This window comes from Sceloporus occidentalis, unplaced genomic scaffold (genome assembly GCF_023333645.1).
Source record: "Sceloporus occidentalis isolate IW3139 unplaced genomic scaffold, rSceOcc1.0.p SCAF_1, whole genome shotgun sequence".
NCBI lineage: Eukaryota > Metazoa > Chordata > Lepidosauria > Squamata > Phrynosomatidae > Sceloporus > Sceloporus occidentalis.
In genome coordinates this window covers 17524748-17546858 of record NW_028316981.1, presented here as the reverse complement: position 1 = coordinate 17546858, position 22111 = coordinate 17524748, and the positions used below count along the sequence as shown (strand labels likewise).

The following is a 22111-nucleotide window of genomic DNA, read 5'->3' as shown; positions in this document are numbered from 1 at the left end:
GTCTGCTATCCCCTTTACTTTTTATCCTGGTGTTGGAATTCTTGCTAAATAAGATCAGGGAAAACCAAAGGATAAAAGGAGTTAAAATAAAGGGGACATAGCTAAGGGTCCAAGCATATGCGGATGACCTGGTGGTAATGGTGGAAGACCAAGTAAATAATATTGGATATGTGATGTATGAACTAAAATGGTATGGAAAACTATCAGGATTTAAAATTAATAAGGGAAAATCCATGATAATAATGGAAAAAAAAAGCATTCTAATTTGTAGTATTTTATCACTGGAAATGGTCACTCCTCAGCCCTTTCCCCCTTCTTTGAAGCAATGAGTACTGAGTAGTATAGGAACATAAAACAAAATTCAAAATCCCCAAAGGAGTGAAACCTTAAATGGCCAGCCAAAATGCACATCATTACAAAACACATGATGCAAGATTTCAAAGTTCCACTGGCTTCTTCATTAGGCAAAAGATGTTTAAAAAAACAGGCGGAAGAAAGAGTGTTGGAGCTGCAGGCCTACATATTGTATGAATGCTATCTCAGCTGCAGTTCAGTTGGTCTGGAGGAATCTCAATGCAGACTGAGGTCACTCCTATTTTTGGCCTTGTGGGGACCAAGACAAAGGAGAGTAACATTTAAATTCCATTAGGAGCAATAAAGTAAGTCTTCTTGGAATTTTGGGTGTCATCATCCATAGTGAAGCCACAAGGCTCACTCCTAGGCAGAGAACATTGATATCTCAAGAAGTGCTATACAGCATCTTTTCAGGACAAATGAATTTTTGATGCATTGTAACATTATTAATTTGAAAACAAATTGTGTTTGTATTGTGTTTGGAATATAATAAAAAGATTTATTTTTCAAAAAGGAAAAGAAAAACCTATACAATACCTAAATACCCCCCCCCCCCAGTACAGAAACTTTCTGTAGGACAGATTCTGTAGGACAGCATAATGGCAGTAAAAGTGGTCAGATTGCTTTCAATATGCAGCATGATTACATCAGAAGAGATACATTTTTAATTCCTACTCTTAATGGAAGGTGTGAGATTCATCACAGGCATGCTGGACCAAGAAGTGTCAAATTAAAATGACCAAATTAAGATGAAGTATCAAGTACCATCTTTTGTTTTCCACACCAGAAGATTCTTTGTATTCAAGTCAGGCCTAAATAATATAATATAGCATTTGGGGATGGAAATGCAGCCCATTAACCCCAGACTGGAGGACAAGATGGAGAAGACCTGCACAGCCACCATGTATTTCCCTTTGGTGCTCAGGTAAGTGGGCACAAAGGACACCCAAACACTGCAAAACACCAACATGCTGAAGGTGATCAGCTTGGTTTCATTGAAGGCCCCTGGCAGTTTCCTGGCAAGGAAGGCCAGAGTGAAACAGATAGTGGCCAGAAAGCCCATGTAGCCAAGGGCAGTATAAAACATGAACACAGATCCTTCATTACACTGAAGTGTGATCTGCCCATGATGGGAGTGCATGTCAGCATCTGGGAAAGGGGGAGAGATTCCCAGCCAAATCGTACAAATGGCCACCTGAACACCAGAACAAGAAATGACAATGGAGTTGGCTAAAGTCTTCCCCAGCCATTTCCTCATCCTACTCCCTGGCTTTGTGGCCATAAAAGCCACCACCACCATGATGGTTTTTGCCAACAAGGAAGAGACAGCGACTGAGAAGATGATGCTGAAGGCAGTTTGTTGGAGAAGGCAAGTCACCATGTGTGGTCGACCAATGAATAGAAATGAGGATAGAAACGAAAGCAGGAGGGAGACAAGGAACACGTAGGTGAGATCACAGTTGTTGGCTTTGACCATGGCACTCTCTCGATATTTCAGGAAAGTTCCTAAAACAAGCCCTGTGGTCAGTGATAGGAACAGGGCAAGGGAAGCCAGGGCAATCCCCAAAGATTCTCCATAGGATAGGAAGCTGACAACCTTGGCAGCACATTGGTCATGGTCCTTATTTGAATATTGATCATCTGCACACTCATGGCAATGGTCAGCATCTGAAAAGAAGAGGAGCTGTGGCATTAGGATCATTTAAACAACCTCCACATTCTAGTCTTACTCTACCATCTTTGTGGTCTCTTAAACTGGGGAGAAGGGATGGGCATAAATGGGAGGCATGGCACAGGAGAAGGTGGGGCAAGCTGGGGAGAAAGGATGGATAGGGAGAAGGGATGGATAAGAGATGCAATAGGTGAGTGCAATCTGGTATCAGCTCTCCTTGGGTTCATTCCCACTGGCATTATAATTCACTTTCCAATTTGGCTTGGCTCTGTGTCAGCAATTGATTACCAAAGGTCCCTTGTTCCCACTACGAAAAAAGATCTTTTGTGGAATCACATTTTTTGGGCATGTTTGTTGTCGCCATTAGGTTGCACGACTTCAAAATCTTGTGTCAATTATCACAGCAGCCCAGACTGTGGGGAGGAAGGAAAGGACCCTTGCGAAGGACATGGGGACTGAAGGAAGGGACCTTTGGGAAGGAGGAAGACAAGGGACATATTTTTAAAACAAACAAACAAAGTAATTGACAAATTGATAGTTTGGTTCAGCAACCACATACCTTTGAAAGAAGTTACTGAACCAATCTATCAATTCATTGATTATTATTATTATTATTATTATTATTATTATTATTATTATTTAAAAGTACCCATAGGTCACACCAACAAATGCACTGGGGTGTGTGCGACATCTCCACAATGGGGAGGGATTGTAAACACCCCTCTGCCATTAGTCTCTCCCCTCCAGAATGAATAGATTCTGAACCAGGGGTAGGCAACCTTTTTCAGTCGGGGGCCGGGTTGCTGTCCCTCAGACAACTGGGGGGGCCGAAGCCGGAGGGTGGAGCTTCCACCCTCCGGGGGCAGAGCCTCCACCCTCCAGGGGCGGAGCCGCACATGGGGGTGGAGCTTCCACCCTCTGGGGTGGAGCCACATGCCAGGGCAGAGCTTCCACTATCCGGGGGCGGAGCCACATGTCAGGGGCGGAGTTTCCACCCTCCAGGGGCGGAGCCGCATAATATTTGCAAGAAGCTACTAGGGCCGGCAATGCCATAACACAGGAAAAACGCATGCACACTGTCTCAACCCACAAAAGAGCAAGCAAGTCCATGTGGGGGGATTTTACAAAGAGAATACCAAAGGAGAACAACAACAATAATAAGAGCAATATTTGCAAGAATGGAAGCGACTGGGCAAGGCCACAAAACAGCAAAAAATGCATGCCACTGTCTCAAACCACAAAAGAGCAAGCAAGTCCATGTGGAGGGATTTTGCAAAAAGAATACCAAAGGAGAACAACAACAATAATAAGAGCAACATTTGCAAGAATGGAAGCGACTAGGCAAGGCCACAAAACAGCAAAAAATGCATGCCACTGTCTCAACCCACAAAAGAGCAAGCAAGTCCATGTGGAGGGATTTTGCAAAGAGAATACCAAAGGAGAACAACAACAATAATAAGAGCAATATTTGCAAGAATGGAAGCGACTAGGCAAGGCCACAAAACAGCAAAAAATGCATGCCACTGTCTCAACCCACTTTCTTTCTCTCCCTTCCTCCCTCCCTATCACTCCCACCTTCTCACCTTTTCTCTCTCTCTCTTCTCCTCTCCCTCCCTCCCTCTCCTCTCCCTCTCACCTTTTCTCTCTCTCTTCTCCCCTCCCTCCCACCCACCCTCTCCCTCCCACCCACCCACCCTTTCTCTCTCTCTCTCTCCTCCCCTTCCTCCCTCCCTCTCTTTCATCTCCCTCCCACCCTTTCTCTCTCTCTCCTCCTCCCCTCCCTCCCTCTCTCTTCTCTCCCTCCCACTCTCTCTCTCTCTCCTCCTCCCCTCCCTCCCTCTCTCTCTCTCTGCCTCCTCCTCCTTCCCCCCGCCCCTCCATTTATAGGAGGGAGGTGGGCGGGGGCCAGGAGGGAGGTGGGTGGGGCCCATTTGAAGGCCCGGTGCGGCTCCTGGAGCCCCGATTCAGGGCTCCAGATGCCGCATCAGGCCTCCCAGGGGCCCGGTGAGGCTGCTGAAGCCCCGTTTCAGGGCTTCGGCTGCCGCATCGGGCCTCCCAGAGGCCCGGTGCGGCTCCTGGAGCCCCGATTCAGGGCTCCAGAAGCCGCATCGGGCCTCCCAGAGGCCCGGTGCAGCTCCTGGAGCCCCGATTCAGGGCTCCAGAGGCCGCATCAGGCCTCCCAGGGGCCCGGTGAGGCTGCTGAAGCCCCGTTTCAGGGCTTCGGCTGCCGCATCGGGCCTCCCAGAGGCCCGGTGCGGCTCCTGGAGCCCCGTTTCAGGGCTCCAGAGGCCGCATCGGGCCTCCCAATGGGAGGCAAATTGAAAGGCAAAATGGTGGCCGGAGCGGCCGAAATCGGTGGCGATTTCAGCGGCAGGAGGGAGCGGGGGCCCGCAGAAAGGCGCCCGCGGGCCGCATCCGGCCCACAGGCCGGAGGTTGCCGACCCCTGTTCTGAACTATCATTCCCACTTTACTGAACTCGTTTCAGAATCAATTCTTCTGAAAAGAACCGCATAGAAAGTACTGTCAGGAAAACTTGTTTTTTTGCATTTGCCCCACGTTATCACCACTAAAATCAATCGAATACAGATTGGAATCGATTTCAAGTGGGAACAAGGGTCCTATACCCCCATCACCTATTCGCTGCAAAATGTAGTGGGAATGAGCCCCTTGTATTCAGTGGCAATGGAGAAAGTCACAGGTTCAATATGACCATCTCCTCCCTCCTAGCTAAAAAGACTGGAATAGACACTGTTTTCTAGGTGGGCAATACTGACCTAATGACAACAGCAGTAAGTAACAAAAGAACTGTAGTGAGCACAAACTTAAAATCATAGAATCGTAGAGTTGGAAGAGACCACAAGGGCCATCCAGTCCAACCCCCTGCCATGCAGGAAATCCAAATCAAAGCATCCCCAACAGATGGCCATCCAGCCTATGCTTAAAGACCTCCAAAGAAGGAGACTCCACTACACTCTGAGGGAGTTTGTTCCACGGTTGAACAGCCCTTACTGTCAGGAAGTTCCTCTTAATGTTGAGGTGGAATCTCTTTTCCTGCAGCTTGGATCCATTGTTCCTGGTCCTGTTCTCTGGAGCAGCAGAAAACAAGCTTGTTCCCTCCTCAATGTGACACCCCTTCAAATATTTAAACAGGGCTATCATATCACCTCTTAATGCTCTTTTCTCCAGGCTAAACATCCCCAGCTCCCTAAGTCTTTCCTCATAGAGCATGGTTTCCAGACCCTTCACCATTTTAGTCACCCTCCTTTGGACACACTCCATTTTCTCAACATCCTTTTTAAATTGTGGTGCCCAGAACTGGACACAATATTCTAGGTGGGGCCTGACCAAAGCAGAATATAGTGGCACTATTACTTCCCTTGATCTAGACACTATACTTTTATTGATGCAGCCTAAAATTGCATTGGCCTTTTTAGCTGCCTCATTGCACTGTTCACCCATGTTCAACCTGTGGTCTACTTGGACTCCAAGATCCCTTTCACATGTAGTTTCATTCATCCAGGTGTCCCCCATCCTATATCTGTGCACTTCATTTTTCTGCCCTAAGTGCAGTACCATACATTTCTGCGTGTTAAATTTCATTTTGTTAGCTTTGGCCCAGCTTTCAAGTCTATTCAGATCATTTTGAATTTTGATCCTGTCCTCTGAAGTATTAGCTATTCTTCCTAATTTGGTGTCATCTGCAAATTTGATAAGTATGCTCCCAATTCTGTCATCCAAGTCATTGATGAAGATGTTGAATAGCACTGTGGGACCCCACTGGTCACTTCTCTCCAGGATGAAAAGGAGCCGTTGTTGAGCACCCTTTGGGTTCGGCCAGTCAACCAATTACAAATCCATGTAACATTTACTTTGTCTAGCCCACATTTTACAAGCTTGTTTGCAAAAATGTCATGGGAAACCTTGTCAAAGGCCTTACTGAAATCAAGATATACAATATCCACAGCATTCCCTTCATCTACCAAGCTGGTAATTTTATCAAAGAAAGAGATTAGATTTGTCTGGCATGACTTGTTTCTCTGAAATCCGTGTTGACTTTTTGTGATTATGGCATTGCCTTCTAAATGTTCACAGACTCTCTGCTTAACGATCTGCTCCAGAATCTTTCCTGGTATTGATGTCAGACTAACTGGATGATAATTGTTGGGATCCTCTTTCTTCCCCTTTTTGAAGATGGGGACAACATTTGCCCTCCTCCAGTCTGCTGGGACTTCTCCTGTTCTCCAGGAGTTTTCAAAGATTATTGCCAATGGCTCCGATATTACATTTGACAGTTCTTTTAATACCCTTGGATGTAGTTCATCTGGTCCTGGAGACTTAAATTCATTTAGATTAACAAGCTATTCCTCTACTATCTCTTTACTTATTCTGTACTGAAATTCCCCTAATCTGTCCTTTATCCTCAGGTTGAGCACCCTTTGCCTTTTCTGAGAAGACTGAGGCAAAGAAGGTGTTGAGTAATTCTGCCTTTTCTCTGTCTTCTGTTAGCATTTTGCCATCTTCTCCACGCAGTGGCCCTACCGTTTCTTTCTTCTTCCTTTTGCTGTGGACATATCCAAAAAAGCCCTTTTTGTTGTTCTCAACCTCTCTAGCATTCCTGAGTTTATTCTGCTCCTTAGCTTTTCTGACTTTACCCCTACATGTGCTTGCTATTTGTTTGAATTCCCCTTTGGTGATTTCTCCATTTTTCCATTTCTTGTACATGTTCCATTTAAAACTTAGCTCAGTTGAAAGTTCCTTAGTCATCCATCCTGGTTTCTTGAGACATCTCCCGTTTTTCTTTCTCACTGGAACTGTTTGAAATTGTGCCTTCAGTATCTCCCTTTTGAGAAACTCCCATCCATCTTGAACTCCCTTCTCTTTTAGTATTTCTGACCACGGGATCACCCTCAATACTTCTCTAAGTTTACTGAAATCTGTTCTCCTAAAGTCTAGGATGCGTGTCTGACTATGCCTGGCTTCTCCTTTCCACTGTATTAAAAACTCCAGGAGAACATGGTCACTTCCACCTAATGATCCCACCACTTGCACCCCATTAACCAAGTCATCCTTGTTGGTTAGGATCAGATCTAAAATAGCTGACCCCCTTGTTGCCTCTTCCACCTTTTGGACCATGAAATTGTCTTCCAGGCAAGTGAGGAATTTGCTAGACCTTGAGGATTTGGCTGAGACTGACTTCCAGCAAATATCAGGGTAGTTGAAGTCGCCCATCACTACTACAACTCTCCTTTCTGAGTGTGTGGTCATCTGTTCTAGAAAGGCGTCATCCAATTCCTCCATCTGACTTGGGGGGTCTGTAGTAGACTCCCATAATAACATCCTTGTTGTTTCCCTACCCTTTGAATCTTATCCAGATGCTCTCCACCTGGCTTCCATGATTGATGTCCTGGATCTCTTCGCTGGTGTAAATGTCCCTGATGTATAAGGCTATTCCTCCTCCTCTCTTGTTTGGCCTGTTTCTCTTGAAAAGGTTATACCCCCCTATTTCCACATTCCAATCATGAGACTCATCCCACCAGGTTTCAGTGAGGCCTATTATATCATATTTGCTTTGTTGTACTAGGAGTTCAAGTTCATCTTGCTTATTTCCCATGCTCTGTGCATTAGTGTAGAGACATCGCAGACCACGGGTCCCATTTACTTGCTGCTTGTGCAAGTTTTTTTGCCTCCCACTGTTGGGTCCTTGCACTTTTTTTCTTGTTTCCTCTATGTCTGACTATTTTCTCCAGCCCTTTCGCCTTCCTTACTATTGTCTCCCTTCCCAACGGAACTCAGTTTAAAGCCCTCCTGATCAAGTTCTTGAGACTGTTGGCAAAAACATTTCTTCCAACTGGTGTGAGATACAACCCATCTGTTGCAAGAAGTCCCTCCTCATGGAACCGCAGCCCATGATCGAAGAATCCAAATCGTTCTTGGCGGCACCATCTGCGGAGCTAGTTTTTCACATCTGCTATTTTCCTCGCCCTTCCTGGACTGTGCCCTTCGACTGGCAGAAGAGACGAGATGACAACCTGTGCATCCATTCCTTTCAGCTTCCTACCAATCGCCTCGTAATCCCTTCTGATGTTCTGAAGGCTGCGTCTTGCAGTATCATTGGTTCCCACGTGGACCAAAAGGAAGGTCAATAGGCTTGACCAGTCTTGTCAGCCTCTCTGTCACATCACAGATCTTTGCCCCGGGGAGACAACACACCTCTCGAGACATCTTGTCAGGCCTACAAATCACTGCTTCTGTACCCCTCAGCAAGGAGTCCCCCACTATGACCACACGCCTCCTACGAGGCTTAGCAGCGACTGTTCCCTTGGGTGGGACTCTCAGGCTTGCCTGCTCTGTCCCTGAAGTCTGTCCATGCTGCTCTTCCTCGTCCTCCTTGATAAATGAAAGAGCTTCGAATCGATTCTCTAGCTGCAAGCTCCCAGAACAATCCCTTCTTGGCCTACTTCTCTGTGCGACATTCCTCCAGCTGTCTGCCTCCTGTGTATGCGAAGTGACCTCCTCCGCTCCAGCAACTTCCTCTGCGTGGTATTTGTCCAGGATTGTTAGTTCTGTTGTGTCCAGGAAATGCTCCTGCTCCCTAATATGCTGAAGTATAGCTACACTGGACTCCAACTGCTGCACTTTCTCCTCCAAGGGTGCTACCAACTTGAACTTGGGGCATGTGAAGTTCTCCACTTCTGTAGGCAAGAAGAGAAACGTCCCACAAGTGTTGCAGGTGACTGCTGTGGTTCCGGCAGTGTCCATACTGAAAAGTCTTAGGAAATTACTGGAACAGGACTGTGGGCTTCCTCCTAAAAAAAAATGCTCCAGAAAACACCAACGATGTTTCACCAATTTCTGGCAGTGAGCTCAATCAACTCTGCCTCTGCTGTATGTAGAACTCCTCTCTCCTCCTCCTCCTCCTCCTCTCTGTAGCAGGAACTTACCCCTATTCTGTCTGGCCATCATTGAGCATGACTGATACCTCCCTATTCTTCTTACTAAACATATTAAAATCCTGCTTGATTTTATGTATTTCTAGTCGGTCATCCACTATAGGACTCTGGGAAGCATGAAATGCAGCTGTTTCCTTTTAATCCTCCCGTCTGTGTGGTCTCTTAAATTGGGAACCTATTAGCGAGTCCATCAACAGTAAAGCAGTACATCTAATAGCTAAAGAAGATTTAAACACTGGCCTCCCTTTGCAAGAAAACCACCCTACAGCCCCTTCTGTGCACTGGCTAATTCCATGTAGCTCGTGTGTAGTTAAGTTCAAATTATCTGCCAAAAGCTGAAATAATCCTACATGAACCCGTGACACAGTGTCTCCCATTCTATGTGCAGCTGACAATGTGTAGATGACTGAAAGGCCCCAGAGGGGAAGACATGTGGCTCATCCTGAACCCTCTAAATTCTTTTCATCAAATGACCAACCTAGACAGCTATAAAAAAGCTATCAAGACGGATCTCTTCCAGCAGGCCTTTCCTGAATAGAATCCCTCAGTCAAATAAAAACATAAATGAACCCCCTTCCCATCATGTATAGTGTATGACTCAGCCATTTTGATTACCTTATTTACTGATTTTAATAGAATAATTTCAATTGTAGTATGTTTAATTCGTTTTTTGTATTGGACTGATTTTTAGATGTAAGCTGTTTTGATTGTTTGGCAAACAAAAGCAGGGTATAAATAATAATAATAATTATTATTATTATTATTATTATTATTATTATTATTATTATTTTCTCTCTGGATTACATGCCCTCAGGCAATTTCTTTCCACTTCCTTACTATCTGATCACATGGACACTCATTGCAATGGTCAGCATCTGAAAACAATAGCTATGGCATTGGTAGAGTCCTTAATATTTTACAATACTTAAAAGGGAGGTAAACTCTGTGAGGCAATTTCTTTCCACTTGCTTGCTATTCTGATAATTAAGTACTGTAAATGCACAACCAAGAATGGGTCCATGTTCAAAAGGATCTTTTACAAACCTTCCTGGGCCTCATGAGTCTGAATGTTTGTCCCACTCCTCAAGAGCAGTTCTTTGCTCCAGGGTTACCTACCTTCCTGAGTGGAGACTGTTCCTTCTGGACATGGAGCACAGTCATAGCAGCAGACAGGCTCTCCTTCCTTGGCCAGCTTAGAATATCCAGGGTGACAGCTTTCAGTACATCTAGAAATGGGCACAGTCTAACCATAAAAAGAAAGAACATCCAAGGAAATGTTTTAATGAGAGGTTTTTGGGATAGAATGGGATGTCTGGGAAGAAAGAGGATTCTGGACAGTACTGCCTGATAGATTGTGTGGATATTGTCCAATGTCTTTCAACCATGAAAAGGGCTCAAGGGTGTCTAGATTCAGCTAAGCACATTTATAACACTGGCAATGCACGTTCACCATATATTTGTAGTAGGATTCCAGTCTAGTTCTTAACCCTCAGATCCAGAAAGGCTGCAGCTGGATTAGTAAACTTGCCTGGTGGAAGATGCTTTGTACCACAAAGAGAAGCCTTGTACCATCCACCACATGAGTCTAATTCTCAGGGATATTCTGTCCATCTTGTCTGGACCGAACTTCAGTCCTTTATCCATTACTGATCCATTAGTGCATCACTAATCCCATTAACTCACTTCTTCTTTTTCATTTCCCCCCTCCCTTCTTTCCAAAACTTAATTGTTCTTCTCACTTGGCTATTTTTGTATGACTTGATGTCCAGAAAGTTAACTCTCCTTCTGGATGTCTTCTCAAAGATATTAATCTGATTATTCTGCCTAAGAACAAATGAATCATTCTACACTAATATTTCTTCTCCTGAGACAGTAGGGCTTTCTATGTTGCTGATAGGAAAATAGCACTCAACTCTCTTTAGAGGTAAAGCTGACTAAAACAAGGATGTCATGCGTTGGATATATCACCACATAATGTGACCAAGTGGAAAAGACAATAAACATTTGGTAAAATAGAAGGTAGTAGTGGATAAAGTGGAAATTGCTTCTGTGGACAAATAGAATGAATGGATAGATTTTGTTATCCTCACCCGATTAAACCACTTGGACCACGCAACAGCATTCTGGTCAATGGTGAATTTGATCTCCGAGGAGGTCTGTCTCTCTATGCTTCCAACTTCCACACCACCAGTAGATTTGTTGGGAAAAACGACCCAGTTCATGATATTGAAGTCAGCTACCAGAACTCCATGCTCATCCAAATAAACTCCATCCATGGAAGTATTATACAGCGGGAAGTTCATCAGGAAAGAGTGAAACTGAAAGGAAACAGGAACATGCTTGCACCTTACAGACAGGAAATCCTGTTTTACATCTCACCTCTCCCTATTTGGAGTTCGCATTTCCACTGATCATCCTAGATTCATGGAAGCCATTTACATTTCAAAAAGATAGGCACCAGTATTATTCTGCTTAGAAAGATATTGGCAACCAATGCAGCTGTTTCAGAATAGGCATACAGTGGGCCCTTGGTATCCACTGGGGATTGACTCTAGGACCTGCAGTGGATACCAAACTCTATGGATGCTAAAGTGCCATGAAATACTAAATACTATGAACAGTGAAATGGTGTCCCTGATATAAAATCAAGGATATATATATATATATATATATATATATATTCAAGCTGTGGATTCTTGAATCAATCAATAAATAATCTGTGGATATGGAAGGCCGACTGTACTTTAAATAATATTATGGGTGAACAAGCACTAATACCTAATTGCTGTTCTGCCTACCAAGTGATCTTTCCAGCCTTACCAGAGCACATTGCCATCAATTGATATGTTTCATAGATACCAGCTTGACTGTTTAGGAATGGTGATGGGTGGTGTACTAGTCTTAACTGAGATTATGCACATCAACTAAAATGATCCATTTAATCAGAGGAAAGTTGGGCACTCATAGCCATGGAGCATATAGGGCCTTCCCCACCTCATTATTTCCAGGGTTTTTGTTTTCAACAGGGACTTCACATCCATCTGAAGGCAACATGGAAATACACCTTCTTCTAAGGATTCCTTGACTCCTCTCCCGCTGCCCAGTCTTCTCTAGACCCTTGAAGCCAGCACAAGGGTAACAAGGGGGAAAATGGCATTTTCAAGGATCTTCAGTACATGTTTGGGCTACACAGATTGAAGTAGGTTTACACAGGAGAAAATGCAGGTACCAAATGTACTTTATTATGGCCTGCTGTCTTTATGGCATCAATGGCAAATAACTTTTTCTGGAAAAATATCCTCCTCAAATTAATCAATTTTGAGAAACAAGTCCCTTCAATACTTGGCAAAGCTTTGTTGGATAATTCAGGACCAATGCAAACACTACTTAGCTATCATCATCATCATCATCATCATCATCATCACCACCACCACCATCACCATCACCATTATCATCATTATCAACAAAAACAGCACTTAACAGTGTCTTCCACCTATGTATGGTTGCAATTGGACTGGGGAGTGCCTCTCCTTGCCATTTTATCACCTGAATCATTCCAGAAAACTAAAGAGATCCCTTAGCAGACAGAAGACACCTATAGATAATTAGATGAACCACCTGGGCAAATTACTTCTTCCAAACATTATAATAATAGTAATAATAATAATAATAATAATAATAATATTTATTTGTATACCACCCTCTGGCAAACCAATCCGGGCGGTTAACAACAGTAAAATATAAAATATGACAATTAAAAACACTTTATCCCTCCCCCCTTAAGACAGTATTAAACAGTATAACATATTAAAACACAATATCAATGCATAAAAACAACAATTAAAAACTAAAAACCCTGATATCCCTCTGTTGATCCTCAACCATCACTAAGATGGGGCCACGGGAGGAATGAGGGAATCAGGGAACCTGGGCCGGGATGGTTAATCTGGAAAGGCCTGCCGGAAGAGATCCGTCTTGACCGCTTTTTTAAAGCTGTCTAATGATGTTATCTGACGGATCTCATCCGGCAGGTTGTTCCAGAGTTTGGGGGCAACAGCAGAGAACGCCCTCTGGGAGGTCGCCGCAAGCCTAGATTTTAAAGGCTGTAGTAAGTTCTTCCCAGAGGACCGGAGAGCGCGGGGAGGATTGTACGGGACGAGGCAGTCCCTGAGATAGCTTGGACCCAAGCCATTTAGGGCTTTGAAGGTGATAACCAACACCTTGTACTGGGCCCGGAAGCTGATAGGCAGCCAGTGGAGGGACCTCAAAACCGGAGTAATGTGGTCCCTCCTAGATGTTCCTGAGACAAGCCTGGCTGCCATATTTTGAACCAGCTGTAATTTCCGAGTCAAGCACAGGGGTAGCCCCATGTAGAGTGCATTACAGAAGTCAAGGCGTGAGGTTACCAGCGCGTGCACAACTGTCTCAAGATCCCTTACTTCCAGAAAAGGGCGCAGCTGGCGTATCAGCCGAAGCTGATAACAGGCACTCCTGACCATCGCATTTACCTGATTTGTCATCAGGAGCGACGAGTCAAGGAGCACCCCCAGACTGCGAACACAGTCGCTGGAGGAGAGTGTGACCCCATCCAGGACTGGAGGTTGCAACCCAATTCTTGGTTTCGGGGCCGCTACCGTGAGCACCTCCGTCTTGTCTGGATTCAGTTTCAATCTGTTTTTCCTCATCCAGCCCATTACCGCCTGAAGACATTCATTGAGAGAAGAGATGCCATCGGAATTCGAGGCCGACGAACGAGATACAGAGAAATAGATTTGGGTGTCATCAGCGTACTGATAACACCCAGCACCATGACTCCGTATTATCTCACCCAGCGGCTTCATATAGATGTTAAATAACATCGGGGACAAAATAGCCCCCTGAGGAACCCCACAAGTGAGGTACCTCTTACTGGAGCTACAGTCCCCAAGTAGCACCCTCTGAGACCTGCCCGAGAGGAAGGACTGGAACCACTGCAAAGCAGTGCCCCCGATACCTAACCCCCTCAGGCGGTCCAAGAGGATGCCGTGATCTATAGTATCAAAAGCCGCTGAGAGGTCTAAGAGCACCAACAGGGTCACACTCCCCCTGTCAATGCTCAGATGCAGATCGTCGGTCAAGGCAACCATGGCAGTCTCAACCCCAAAGCCTGTCCTAAAGCCAGTTTGAAATGGGTCTAGATAATCAGTTTCATCCAAGACAGCTTGGAGCTGAAGGGCAACCACCCTCTCGATCACCTTGCTCAAAAATGGCAGCAATGACACCGGCCTATAATTCCTCATATCCAGGGGGTCTAGGGAAGGTTTTTTCAAGAGTGGCCTAACCGCCGCTTCCTTTAAACAAGATGGAACATGTCCTTCCCTGAAGGATGCACCGATGATATCCGTGAGGAATCTCATCAATGCATCCCCCCCTGGACGGCCAGCCATGATGGGCAAGGGTCGAGAGGGCAAGTTGTCTTCCTCACCTTACCAAGCAGCTTGTCCACGTCATCAGTACTCACAGATTGGAGCTGATCCAGTATGACTACATCGGCGGAGTCACTGGACGCCTCGCCTGTCGACTCTGTTTCAATGGTGGCATCTAAGTCGGCTCTTATCTGAGAGATTTTGTCTGCAAAGAAGTTGTTAAACGCGTCACAGCAGGCCGTCGTCGGGTTAAGTAAGGGATTTGGCGCAGGGGGCACCTGCGTCATTTCCCTCACCACCTTAAACAGCTCTGCTGGACGGGACTCTGCAGATGCAATATGTGCAGAGGAGAAGGCTCTCTTCGCTGCACGTATTGCCTCCCGATAGGAACGAAGAAAGTTCCTATGGCGAGTTCTGTCGGATAAGAGTCGAGTCTTCCACCACCTGTGCTCTAGCCGTCGTCCAAACCGCTTCATCTTCCTCAGCTCTGGCGTGAACCAGGGCCTCCGATTTGGGGCGGGATGGCAAGGGCGCTTGGGAGCGATCGTGTTGATAGCCCTGGTAAGATCGGTGTTCCAGGTATTGACCAGGGCATCGACAGGATCACCGGCATTCCCAACCATTAAACCCTCTAAGGCTGTCTGGAATCCAATGGGCTCCATCAGCCTTCGAGGGCGGACCATTCTAATGGGTCCGCCACCCCCGGTGGGGCAGATATTGGCTCTAAGTTTCGTCTTGACCAGGAAATGATCCGTCCATGACAATGCGGAGGTACTTACCACCTCCGCCCACGGATATTCCTGTTCCGTACTGAAGACCGCATCGAGTGTATGACCCGCGCAATGTGTAGGCCTGTTGACCAATTGGGATAGGCCCATGTTTGTCATGGTATCCATGAACTCCCGAGCCGCGCCTGTTAAGCTGGTCTCGAGCGGGATGTTGAAGTCCCCCAAAACTAAAAGTCTGGGGGTCTCCAACAGCAGCTCAGAGACCAGCTGTGTCAGCTCAGTCAGGGAGTCTGCTATACAACGGGGTGGCCGGTAGACTAGCAAAATCCCCAATCTATCCCTGGTCTTCAGGCTGAGGAACATACACTCGAAATGGACTGTATTCCGGACAGGTATCCTGGTCAAGGTCAAGGTGTTCCAGGGCTTCACCAGAAGAACAGCAGGCAACCTATCAATAGTAATCCATTTGAGGGCTGATGGGAGAATGAAGCTGGCAAATAATTCCCTGCTCACTTCCAATCCAGAAAGTAATGACTGAGGGTCTGTCAGTGGGACTGCATATGAAGGTAAAGGAATACCTGCCATGGCTGGAGCCTTCGAGATGCCAGTCTGCCTCTACCCTTCGTCTGCATCTCTTTTGATCGGGAGAAGTATGCATCATGCAGGGTCCATGCTACAGCCTGGATGGTATTGTAAATACTGTAAGTATCTTGGGAAAGGATCCTCTTCATCATATCCTGATGCAGATGCATCAAAGTGTCTTTTTCTGTGCATCTGTTCCAGAGTTTAACAGAAAGCATTGGCGCTGAATATGAACAATGAAATGCTGCTTCCCCAAGCTGCTCAAGATCAAATAGAAATTGATCAAAATGGTCATACTGTGTCCTTTTGTTTGTCTGTATTGAGAAAGACAAGGAAATGTGGGTGTCCTGGAGATCCACCACTTTGTACAAAAGTCTTAGACTGAGATCCTGCAAAGCTGTTGCTATCAGCACTTTCCCCACTGCTTGTTTATTAGCATTTTCGAATGTTCTTATTATTATTCCTAGTGTAAGTATGGTCTGAGTGTCCAACTGACAAACAATTACACTGAGTTTCCTGTCCTTAAGATACAGAAATATGCTGAATGCCCTGCCTTTTGAGTTCATCACAGGAATTGTCTCAGAGAAAGCAATGCAAATCCCATTTGTTCTGGCCAGAGAAGTGAAGGTGCTCCTGAACTTTTCCCCACTGTCATTCTCTAGAGCAAGTAGACCAATCCAAGTCCATCTGAAATGCAGGAGCAGTTTGACAACTGCTTGGTATGGAGGCTCTTGCTTTGGGATCATCCGGTGGAAAAAAGGGAACAGACTTTTCCCACTCAGCGCATGGGTAAAAAAGCTGTAATTGATCTAGTCAAGAAAAGAAGGGATAGGTGATGAGTTTTGCATTCAGGGTGAATCTCAGATATTTTAAATGTAACTTGGGTCTATGGGTCTATGAAGCCAATGCCTTAGGCTTTTACTTTATTATTATATTGTTACTGAAAGCTTTTGTGGACACCACTTTAGCGAACTCTTTCAAACCTCTTTAGCATCCTTCAGAGTCATCCTTTAGAGGCACATTCTATTTTTCCTCTTACAATCTGTTCAGCGCATACAAGTGAATGAATCAAAAGCACAATATTCCCTCAGCCTGCTGCCACTTGGCCCAGATTAATATGTCTCCTAAAATCCTCTAGAACAGCGGTTCTCAAATTGTGGGGTGGGAACTCCCAGGGGGGCAGAAGAGTTAGAGGCTCTGATCCCTCCTGGTCCTCAGCCCCCAGGTTTTTATGTGTAACATTTACGCATTTGCTAAGTTGAATATTGAGTATATTTAAATAAAACTATTCTAATTTGAATTATGTTAAAATATGAATATACATGAGTGTGCAAATAAAAATATGCATACTAAATAAACAAAATATTTTTATTCAGATGCTATATCGAGAGAAGCATGCAATCTCCAAACGTAGATGTAAAGAGGGGATTCTAAGAGAAAAAATCTGCATGCCATTTCTCTAGAAGGTTCGCTGAAGTCAAGAATGGAGTCCAAGGCCAGATGTATTTTAAAAAGAAGTTCTACAAAGTCCATCTCCAAAGACTTAAAGGGAAAACCCAAACTATTTATTATTATTATTATTATTATTATTATTATTATTATTATTAACCTTTATTTATAAAGCGCTGTAAATTTACACAGCGCTGTACATACAATCTTTTTAATTGGACGGTTCCCTGCCCTCAGGCTTACAATCTAAAAAGACACAACACAAAGGGAGTGGTGGTGGGGAAGGGGCCTCTCTAGTAGGATAATACATATAAAATACATAGCAATATAGGAAATGATTCAATAAAACAGGCACCAAAAGAACATCAAATAGCAAGCGACAATTATGCAATGCCTGGGAACGCTTCTCTAAACAAAATGGTCTTCAACTCTGTTTTGAAGCTGGTTAAGGAAGTGATGGCCCTTGCTCGTGGGGGAAGAAGGTTCCAGGAGTGAGGGGCAGCGAGGGAAAAGGGGCAAATCCGAGATGGGGCAGAGGAAATCCTGGGCTGGGACAGTAGACCTTGACTACCAGAACAGAGGGCTCTAGTTGGAAGGTGAGCAGAAATAAGGTCTGATAAGTAAGGAGGGGCCAGCCCATGGAGGGCTTTAAATGTCGACAGTAGAAACTTATACTGAATCGGAAAGGGAGAGGGAGCCAGTGAAGGGATGCCAACACAGGAGAGATATGGTCAAAGCAGTGGGCGGATGTGATAATGCATACAGCTGAATGCTGGACAGAAATTAAAGGACGGAGGTGAGAAAGAGGAAGCCCAGCCAGATGGACATTACAGTAATCAAGTCGTGAGACCACTAGGGCATGGACCAGGATCGTGGCAGTAGAGGCAGAGAGATATGGTCGGATTTTGGCAATATTGTATAAAAAGAATCTACAAGCCTTGGCTGTGGTCTGGATCTGAGGGATACACGACAGAGAAGAATCAAAGATGAAACCAAGACTGCAGGCTTGCTGGACTGGTTGAATAGAAATGTTGTCCACAGAGACAGAAAAGGAGTGTTGAAGGGTGGACTTAGGAGGAAAGACAAGAAGCTCAGTTCATCCTTCCCCCACCCATTCCTACAATTAAAGCCGAGACATCAGAATACGTCTGTCAGCAAGGAGTTACACAAACAGAATAATGACAAGGAAGAAAGGCAACCACAGCATTTTTAAAAGTAGCATTCAAATGAGGAAGAGTCTCAAACCGAAGTGGAGATGGGGACATTGAATACATTCCAGTGCTTGACTATCCAGATTGCTTCTCCCCTGTCCCTCTAAGATATTTATTCATGTGCCTCAATACATGAATTCCCAATATCTCTTTTCACCCTTGTCTCCCCTTTCTCAACCTCATCCAAATTTTCTACATCCTTGATAAATAAGATGCCCAGAAATTAATGCAGGACTCCAGTTCTGGGGGTCTCCTTTAAGGTAACTATATGAGACAAAGGGCCTTATCACACGTGAAACAGGAGCTCCAGTTTGAAGCCCTTCCGAAGCAGAGTCACCTCAGATCCAAAGCAATTCACGTGATGTATTATCATACCTGAGGAATGAAATTGTGGTCTCTACTTGGGCAAAGCAGAGTGGGTACACATTGCATTACCACACCAGAGGGATTCAACGATTCAAATTGGCACCCTTGCACATGATCAGTGGGGCTCTGGAAGCTGTCATCCTTCCCTGCTCCCTCCTTAGCTGTCATCCTTCGTTGGAAGGAAGGAGGAAGCAGGGGATGATGGGACAGGTGGCAGGGTGCCAGACGGGGCGAGATCAGGATAAAGGAGCAGGCAGGGGATGATGGGACAGGTGGCAGGGGGTCACTGGGGGCTAGATCAGGGTGAAGGAGCAGGCAGGGGATGATGGGACAGGTCACAGGAGGTCAGTAGGGGTGAGATCGGGTGAAGGAGGAGGCAGGGGATGATGGAACTGGTCACTGGGGGCGAGTTCAGGGTGATCTTCCACACCAGACCAATTTGAAGTGAAATCGAAGTGAGCTTGGAAACAATTTTTTGTGAATTCGCTTGTTACCGAATTCACAAAAATGAGGAGTCACTCTGAACTGACTGTGGATTCACCTTGTAACGACCCCCCATAGAAAGCAATCATGTCTGATAATACATCACGTTATAACATGAATACACATGGCTGAACCCGTAGTGACTCCGGATCTGAGTTGTAAAACCTTTCGTGTGATAAGGCCCAAAGAATGCTGGGAATTCAGAGTCCTAAAATAAGAAATAGCATCCAGACATGTCAAAGATGCAGACAAGCATTTGCAATCTGTGTTGTCTCCCAATAGTATCAACTTGGATTGTGATCAGTTAAATAGCAGAAATTGGCTTTGAAAAGGGGTAGGGCATCATGGGAAATAAAGGGAGGTGGAGAGGTCTGAAATACTGGAAAAGGGTTGCAGGGAAACTCAACAAAATGAAGAAACCATGTCCCAGAAAACTTAATGGCTAAGTGCACACAAATGGAGGCAGTCAGCTGCTTGGGAAATAGAAAGAGAATGGAGATCTGAAGTACTGGAAGAGGATTAAAGATTACAGTTCAAAAGTGAAGGTACCAAGTCCCAGAAAAATTTACTGGCTAGATGCACACAAAGGGAGGCAATCAACTACACTCCCGCACCTGGTTACACCTGATGCCAGGAGCAAGACTTCTGGGGTAGGGTGGGACTTCAGGTGCCGAGACGTCCGGTGCCATTTCTGGGGTGAGGCCTGCATGGAAGTGCCTGTGTGGACTGCTCTGCCCCGAGGAGCACCCACATGGCCCTGAGAAGCTCCCTCAGGGGGCAGAGCAGTGCCCATGGTCCCAAAGAGTGCCCATGTGGCCCTAAAGAGCTTCCACAGGGGTGCAAGCAGCACCCGAAGGGAGCAGGAAGCTGACCGGGTGTCGTTCCCCCTTCTGGGGTGTAACTTTTGTTACTCACCTTTAAAGCCCTGCATGGGCTGGCCCCTCTTTATTTAACTGATCTTCTCTCTCCCTACATCCCTACTCGCACTCTCCACTCTGGTAGCCAAAGTCTCCTCTCTCAACCCAGGATTTTCTCTGCCCCGTCCTGGATCCGTCCCTTCTTTCTTGCTGACCCTCATTCCTGGAATCTTCTTCCTCTGCACGCATGGCTCATCAATTCCCTAACCAATTTTAAGGCTGAGCTGAAAACCATATTGTTCAGGGAAGCGTTCTCAGGGAACTTGTGATTGTCATCTGGCTCTCTGATAACGTTTGATGTGATTTGCTTTTATATTTGATGTTTTTTAAATTGTCTTTTCTTTCCTACATTGTAATTTTATCTATTCCTCTATCTAATTGTTATTACTTTTAGAGGGTACGCCTCGGACAGGCTTTTATATATTCCTTAATTTTACTGACTTTGCACAGCACTCTGTATAATTACAGCACTTTAGAAATAAAGTTTAATAATGATAATAATAATAATAATAATAACCTGGTGTCATCCGCACCCCTGCACACCCCCAATGATGATAATGCTGCCATTTGGGGTGGGAGGAGAGAAAAACTGGAAAAATTTACTCTGGGTTGTATGGGATACTCAGACAGGATTGAGATGGGGGGAACAACAATCCACCTCATACTGAAATTAAAAATTTGGGTTAGAACTCAAAAAATCACAGAAAACACAGCAGAAGGATGAAAATATCACATGGATTTTAGGGGGAAATAGCGGTAAGTGCAGCTATAATGGCCATCAAATCTTGGGACTTTTGATAAGTCTAGATTTGCCTTATGCCTTCATCCAGAAATACCTTTCTCATCATCGTTGTTGCTTTTGTATCTGTCGTAGTTGTTGTTATTAATTTACTACCAGAGAGAGATGCCTGGGTGGCTTTCTGCCTTAGAAGTAAGAGTGTTTCAGGCAGAGCCAGGTTTGGTGCACACCTTGAATTTGGGTTGGAGGAATGGTCCTATTTTCTCTCTCCTTTGCTGTTCAGTTTGCAAAATGCCTTGAGCAAGTCCTGGGTACACTGCCTGATTCTGAACTTCTCTATGTATAGATTGCAGAGTGATTCAGCCTACACTCCATTGCTTTATTCTTACCTGTGGGGTTTTGTAGATGCCCAACACAGAGGAAATAAGGCCAGATATTTCAGAGTTGGTCCCTTCAAGAACTGCCAAGAGGTTATTTTGTCCTCCACAGCTGTAGTTTGGAATGTTCTCCCGTCCAAAAGACAGCAGGTCGATCATGGCCTCATAAGTCATTCTTTCATTGAAATAGTTCTCGTAGATGTTGTAGCCCAAGGTGATGTTGGGCAAGAGACTTGGATCCTGGTTGATCTCATGAATGGCAAACAAGAAGAGCAGAATCTGCCAGTAGTGCATACTCCCAATACTGCAGGAAAATAGAAGATGTCAGAAATTCACCATCTGATTAATGAAAACATATGCTATTTCTGCCTTGTTTATGATAATAGGATTCTCGGGATTTTACAGTGATAACTACTGAACTATTGCCAAAGGGAGATTTCTGCTCAATACAAATAGTGGGATTGTGGAGCACATTTTCTTGGGTCTGTGGTAGAAAAGGAAAGACACCCCCCCCCCCCCCATTCCAGACGTAGTAATTCTTGGCCTCTTGCAATCCTATCCTGCCAGACATCTGCTAGCAAAAGCAAAAGGAGATATTTTATGTTGCCTGTACTTAATTCTTCACTCTCAGATTTAAAGCACCTGAACAGAATCCCAACATTATCTCTCAGTAGTAAATGGGGACTCCTTGTGACAAAAAAGAAGAAAGAAGGATAACAGAAAAGGGAGTGAGGGAACACCGTTAAGACTACTTGGTTGTTATTTTAGCATTAGCTTTCATGGATATAAACTCATTTCTTGAGTTGAAATACAGAGTGATATTAAGCCTCAGGTTATAAAACATATTTGCACACTTGTGAGAGTGTGATGGAATATA

General features: G+C 45.0%; 1 protein-coding gene across 1 annotated transcript; it reads right to left on the bottom strand.

Moving 5' to 3' along the window:
* Nucleotides 1-1111: 1111 nt before the first annotated feature.
* LOC149320994 (vomeronasal type-2 receptor 26-like) lies at nt 1112-21528 on the bottom strand. The gene is made up of 5 exons (XM_089489128.1): nt 21247-21528; nt 16262-16501; nt 11068-11295; nt 10094-10220; nt 1112-2022 (listed from the first exon to the last, which is right to left on the bottom strand). The coding sequence occupies exons 1-5, from the start codon at nt 21526-21528 to the stop codon at nt 1112-1114; spliced, it is 1788 nt and encodes a 595-aa protein (XP_089345254.1).
* Between the last annotated feature and the right edge of the window lie 583 nt (nt 21529-22111).